Source organism: Chenopodium album, chromosome 18 (assembly GCF_948465745.1).
Source record: "Chenopodium album chromosome 18, dcCheAlbu1.1, whole genome shotgun sequence".
Classification (NCBI taxonomy): domain Eukaryota; kingdom Viridiplantae; phylum Streptophyta; class Magnoliopsida; order Caryophyllales; family Amaranthaceae; genus Chenopodium; species Chenopodium album.
Genome location: NC_137851.1, coordinates 3,144,950 through 3,151,930, shown reverse-complemented (window position 1 = coordinate 3,151,930; position 6,981 = coordinate 3,144,950). Strand labels below are relative to the sequence as shown.

The 6,981-nt window shown below is 31.1% G+C and overlaps 1 protein-coding gene across 1 annotated transcript; it reads left to right on the top strand.

Moving 5' to 3' along the window:
• Nucleotides 1–2,034: 2,034 nt before the first annotated feature.
• LOC145591177 (proline transporter 1-like) lies at nt 2,035–6,505 on the top strand. Its single transcript, XM_081647575.1, has 7 exons — nt 2,035–2,400; nt 3,493–3,717; nt 3,854–3,948; nt 4,161–4,350; nt 5,277–5,398; nt 5,538–5,753; nt 5,842–6,505. The coding sequence occupies exons 1-7, from the start codon at nt 2,049–2,051 to the stop codon at nt 6,223–6,225; spliced, it is 1,584 nt and encodes a 527-aa protein (XP_081503701.1). The 5' UTR covers nt 2,035–2,048; the 3' UTR covers nt 6,226–6,505.
• The last annotated feature ends 476 nt before the right edge of the window (nt 6,506–6,981 follow it).

Genomic DNA, 6,981 nt, shown 5'->3' with positions numbered 1-6,981 from the left:
ATAGTGTATTTAATGCTTATATATAACCCTTAGGAGTACATAAAACATTACCCTTAAATTAAACTTTTCACATTTATTACATAATTTACTAAGCTAAGGCAATTATATTTTTGTTGAATCACTGCCGAAAGGAAACGTAATTAACTCAATTTTCTTTGACTGGGGAGTTATTAATAATATTAATATAAAGCCATGTTGCAGTTAAAGTCATAAATAAAATATAGAAGCAGAAATCATTGATAAAAAAAAGAGAATTTTTCGTAAAAAAAAAAAAAAAGAGAGAATCTTAATTAAAAATTAAAATAGAAAGGGGTAACATCATATACCATACGGCATACGGAGGAGCTGAATTTCTTTATACATTAATATATACGAACAATACGAGTATCACGAAATCAACATAACTAGAGGACCAAAATCAGTATCACCACTTTGATCAGACCCCCACGTGACAAGCCTTCAAAGTTTAATCCTAGTTCAACGGACAACTGTAATACATAATAGATGGAGTCTTCCCCAGATAACCAGATATTGCATTCTCCAATCATATGCCCACATTAAAAGGCGATTATAGGTCGGGTCGGACCAGATCATATGGAAAGGTGATCACAAATTGAGTTGGAATTAATTTTATTTTTGACTGTAAATGTTGGTTGAATTGGCCCATATTCTAGATTGAGTCCGATTAGGTTAATAGATTGTTTTTTTTTTTTTTTGGAAGAAGTAAGAAAGAATAAACATTGGGAAACTCTACTACAAAGGAAATTTCTAATGTAATTAGGTTAAGCAAATTGGATTAGACATATTTAGCTATAAGATAAATGTGTAATTTAGGTAACGTGAATCAATTATAGTGATTAACACGTTAGATAAGATTTAATGTTACATGCCAAAGAATATTCTTTTAATAAAATCCCATCGTCGATTTGATTGAAACTATTTCCGGCAACATACTTTAATGCTGATATCATTCCCAAATATAATTAAATAAGATCGTTCTTAATATATTGATGTAGATATAGATTAGTTATATTTGGCAAGCATTCTTTTGTGAAAAATGATCTATAAAAATAATTGCAAGAAATTATTATATTGATCGCTTTAAAACCATTATTATCAACTATTGTTAAAATCACAAGAATAATATTAAAATTTATATATTTTGATATTTTTAATATGCTTGAACTTGAATTTTATTATTATTAAGTTATGCGGAGTATTATTATTATCCATATTTCATTTAAAAAAAAAAAAATTGGGATCCTTAATCTTAATTTTACCAAAAACTAATTAGATTAATCTAAACATTAAGTAAAATACTTGAATGTAAACTTCACTCATCTGTAATCATTTTTTCTTTTTGAAAGAACTTATTATATGTAAATCTAAAATATACCTGTGTATAAAAAACTTTACTCTGAATGTTAATCTTATTATGACTAGTTTTATACGGAGTATTATGGAGTACGGAGTATAAATTTATAAGTCATGAAACAAAAGAATTACATCATTTTCCTAAATGTATTTGAACTAGGTATGAAGTATTTTTATTATTTTTTCTTAAGGTTTTTTTCTTTTATATTTTAGTTGAAAGAAGTAATTTTCAAGTTTGAAATGAGTCAATTTTATTTTAAATACATTGAGCCTAACATGTCATCAAATTGAGAGATCATAATTATTACAATCGAATAGTGAATTATTTTTTTATTTTGTTATTATAAATTGGATATTTTTGTTTAAAAAAAAAAAAAAAGGTGAATGCAATTAAAGAGTGTGTGAACCCCACCACCCACTAACAAGATGAAAAAGGCGAAATAGTCCCTCATATCCCAAAATAATTCCGTGACAAAAATAAAACAAAATCTGAATTTCTATCTATTATAGCGGGGAGCTAAAAGGAAATGAAAATAAATCCTACTCCTTTTCCAACTCCTTTTTCTCTCTCCTAGCTCCAAATATGATAACAAATTACCTTTTTTAAGGAAATAAAATATTAATTAATTTTCGGAAAATAAAAAGAGTAAAAGGAGGATCCCAAGGTTTGGAAGATGGGGTATATAAAGGAGGCCATCCCCAAACAATCGGACTCAGAAATAACAACAGCTCTCTTGTTTTCTCAACACCATTCACACAACCAACCTCAACACATTCACACTCCTAACAACATTAACAACAACAATAACAACACCAACAACAACGTTGCTAATACCGAATTTATCATCCAAAACCCCTCTTCTCCTTTTTCTTCTTCTTTCCCGTCAAAAAATAATAATTCAATGTCGTCTTACGACCCAGAAAATGGTGCTACTAATAGCGCCGTTTCCGTCAACAACGATAATTCTAATCATCAACAACAACAAACTGTTGTTGTTCCCGAAACTGCCCATCAGATCAGCACTGGTATATTTTTTTTTTATTTTCTCTTTCTTCTCTTATTATTTTTAATTAATTTTTTGTTGGGTGTTGAAATGTCATTATCTTTCGTGTAGGTTGTTATGAATTTTGTGATTTCTATAAAATAATTTGCTTGTGGTGGTGTTTTTTTTTTTTATTTTTTATTTTTTTATATTTTTTAAATTTTAATTTTGTTTTGGTTTTTTTTATGCGTGTCCGTTGGTGCAATTTTCAGTATGCACCGCGACACTTGGTGTAAATATTTTTTGTTTCTTCGGAGTGTAGTTTTCTAACCAATTCAGCAAAAAAATAGTCTTAGGTACAAGGTTACACCTTTCCAAGTGTATAATGGACACTCGCTAAATATTACTCCGTTTATAGAAAATATTGCTGTTCGGAAAAAATTTACTACTCTTAAAATTTAATTTTCTGAAATTTCTCTGTTTTTTAATGTTTGTCTCATGTTTTTTAAATTGAACCTCGTATATCTTTGATTACGTATATAAAAAATTTATATATTGATACTCATGAACATAACAAGATTTTTATTTTATTTTATTTTCATATGTCAATAGATATCGTGATCAAAATTTATCTCGTTTAATACCCATATATATAGGTCACATAAAAGAAAAAAACGACAGATCAAATGAGTAAAAAAAACTTGTGTTTTGTGTTAGACTAATAAATTAAGTAACCGTGGTATTTCTTCGTGATTTCATTATTTTAAAATAAAATTACATCTTGAAACTGTTACAACTCTCAAAGACAATCGGTTAGCTTCTGTTTTATTAATTTTCCCGCTTATTTATTTATTTATTTATTTTTAAGGATGTTAACATGTTTCATGTTTGTCTGTGGGGTGCATTTTAACTTCCACGAGGTTAAGTTAGTAATTTTGTTATACAATCGTATTACCGAGTATTTATTTTAGTCTGTGATATTGACCCGTGGGTCAAAGGTCACTTTGGTTACTTTATAATTTGTCTGGCATAATGTAGAAGTTTATAATATTACTTGTATAATTTAATTACAGTAATTTGATTAGTATTACATCCTTGGGTACTGTATAATTTGGTAAACTATGGTTGTGTATAGATTCATGGCTGCAAGCTGGGTTTGTTCTGACGACTGGAATAAACAGTGCATATGTACTGGGATATTCTGGCGCTATAATGGTCCCACTTGGATGGATACCTGCAGTACTTGGTCTAATTGCTGCTACTGTAATTTCTCTCTATGCTAATGCTCTTATTGCCAAACTTCATGAGTATGGTGGCAAAAGACACATCAGATACAGAGACCTTGCTGGATTTATCTATGGTATGCCCGATACGAAACTACTCCTTCCGTTTCTGTTTAGTTGTCACACTGCTACATCATGTTACACTATCAGCGTGACTATTAATTTTTGCATAAGGGAGAAACTTACAATAAAATTGTTTGGTGGATTTTGTAGGTCCAAGAGCCTATTCACTTACATGGGCTTTGCAATATATCAATCTTTTTATGATCAACACTGGTTTCATTATCTTGGCTGGTTCTTCTATTAAGGTAAATCTGAAATTTAATCTGGGTAGTTCTACTTATTTTTTATGTAATAATTGATAACCAAGTATACAGAAATTTATTTTACTTAACTTAAATTATTTTTACGGACTTAACTTAAATTATTTTTACGGAATTATATATTTTTTGTTTAAGATGATGAGAACAGGACTTAATTTTGATGGTTGATTTTGTCTCTGCTTATATGAATTTTGTAGGCTGCATATGAGTTGTTCACTGAAAGTCATGCACTGAAGCTTCCATATTGCATAATCATCTCTGGGTTTGTATGTGCCCTTTTTGCCATTGGGATTCCTCATTTGTCTGCTTTGAGAATTTGGCTTGGAGTTTCAACGTTCTTCGGTCTGATTTACATAGTAATTGCTATTGCTCTTTCACTTAAAGATGGTAATGCCTGATTCCATTTCCAGCCTTTACCATTCTTTACAAAAAAAAAAAAAAAATCATGCTCACATCACAGTACATGGGTTTTTAAATGTTGTAGTCCATGTTACAAACTATTATTCAACCTATTGTATTACTAATGATTCATTAGTAATAATTTTTTTTGAGATGTAATGCAGAATTTAGTGAGCATGTGAATCCTGTATATATCAATCTGTGTACCTGGCCTACAAATAGGTTTTAAATCAGCATGTATGATACTATATGCATCATTTTGTATAAGCTAAGAGACATGATTTATTCTGATATTCTTCTTAGAGTTGCAGGATTGGTTGCTGAAACCTTCCCGGTGGTAAGATTTTATAGTTTCGTTTTTATTTGTCTTACTGCTGTCTTATTTTGCTGCATTTTCCCCGTCTTTCTTCAATGGAAAAGCTAAATCTAGATAATCTAATATTACTACATGTTTAAAACATATATGTTAGACTGTACTAATCAACTATACTGTATGCTTGTTTTGTAAAACGTAAATAAAACTAACTTTAGAACTTATGGAACTTTTAAGCTTATGTATGCATCAAATTTTGTAGGCTTGTGACTAATAGATACAATACTTGCAATTTTGAACACTATCCCCTTTCTATATATTCCGCCACCCTTAACTTTGAACCTTTTTTCGTGAATTGAAGAGTCTTCATGTATCCCGACTATGTTTTCACTCTGTTCAGACTATTATATCTGCCCCTTTCGCCTTGCCTTGCCTTGTTGCTTTGTCCAAAATTTCATCTGAAAGTCATCTCAAGACCTTTAACTTGAAGGGTGCAATCTAAAGCTAGGCGCAAACCACTTATATCTTGTACTCTTGTAGCAATATGTTGTGTTTATACAACTACTGTAATAAACTAAAATTGTGTTTTAATGATGTACAGGAATCAATTCTCCGCCTAGAGACTACACTGTACCAACTGAAAGAGGCAAAGTCTTTACAACTATCGGAGCAGCTGCTAATTTGGTGTTTGCGTTTAACACAGGAATGCTTCCTGAGATTCAGGTGTGTAATAGTTTCTTCCTTAATCCTAAATGAAGAGTGATAATATATATTTTCACATAACTGCATTATTATACTCATAATACTTGATACATGAATCTTAATTCTCACATTTTTTTTTGTAATCGAATTGTGTGAGCAGGCAACAGTAAGAAAGCCTGTGGTTGGGAACATGATGAAAGCCCTGTACTTTCAATTCTCGGCTGGAGTCGTACCAATGTATGCTATCGTTTTTATTGGTTACTGGGCATACGGGAATAAAACCGATTCCTATTTGTTGAACAATGTCCATGGTCCCGTTTGGGTGAAGGCCTTGGCTAATATCAGCACTTTCCTTCAAACTGTCATTGCTTTACATGTAAGTTTACATCTCTTGACTGTCTTTGATTTTTATTTCCAAAATTCAGGAAAAAATGTTCATAATTATTATTGTTTGTATTTGTCAGATATTTGCAAGTCCAATGTATGAATACCTTGACACAAGGTTTGGAATCACAGGGAGTGCATTCCATCCGAAAAATTTGGGATTGCGAGTACTAATCAGGGGAGGTTACCTAGCATTGAACACTTTCGTCTCAGCTCTTCTGCCTTTCCTAGGGGATTTCATGAGCCTTACAGGTGCTATCAGTACTTTCCCACTCACCTTTATCCTAGCAAATCACATGTACTTCAAAGCGAAGAGGAACAAGTTGAGCATGGCAATGAAGATATGGCTCTGGATCAATATTGTTTTCTTCTCCTGTATGTCTGTAGCTTCCTTTATTGCTGCTTTGAGATTAATCGCTGTCGACTCGAAAACATACCATGTCTTTGCTGATTTAGAGGGTTAAATATATATTTTTACACATATTTAAGCCTTATTAACTAGGTTGAGTAATCAGCAACTAGTAGTGTGTGTGTGTGTATGTTTTTTTTTTTTTTTTTTTTAATTTTTAATTTTTTTTTTTATCAGCAACTTTAGTTTACACTTCCTATTTGGCTATTTGGTCCATTTGGGGATTTTCCTGTGATTCTTCATAGTGGGTAATATGTACGTATTGCATTGTATTGGAGAGAAGGATAAATAAAATGAAAAATCAAAAAATAATAGGAAGCATATTATTTTTCCCACTTGCTTCTTTTTTTTTTTTTTTTTTTTTTTTTGTTGCTTTTATTTAAAGTTCATGCATTTCTATACTTTATTTCTGCCCTTTTCACCAACAAAATATGCTGAGGTCATACTCCATAGGCCCTTTATTGAATTATTAGGTTCCTAAAAAGGGAAAAAAAAGACTTTTTTTTTCCTAAATATATTCATCACTAGTAAAATACAATAAAGAGGAAGTACTGTGAGGTTCTTGTAACACACATATTTCAATAGGTGGCATGTCATGTATATGTAATAATCGGTATCGAGTTTGATCTAATGATAAGGCTTATCATCTCACAAATGATTAGTTGTGGATCAAACCCCATTAGAAGTTACTTCAGGGTGGGGATTCTATTAGTCTTATTCCCTTTGTGGGATTTAAACCCCGTTAAATCGAATTGAAAGGACCGGGTTAACCTATGAGAGAATTCAGTGTACTTTCTCCTATTGCAACGTC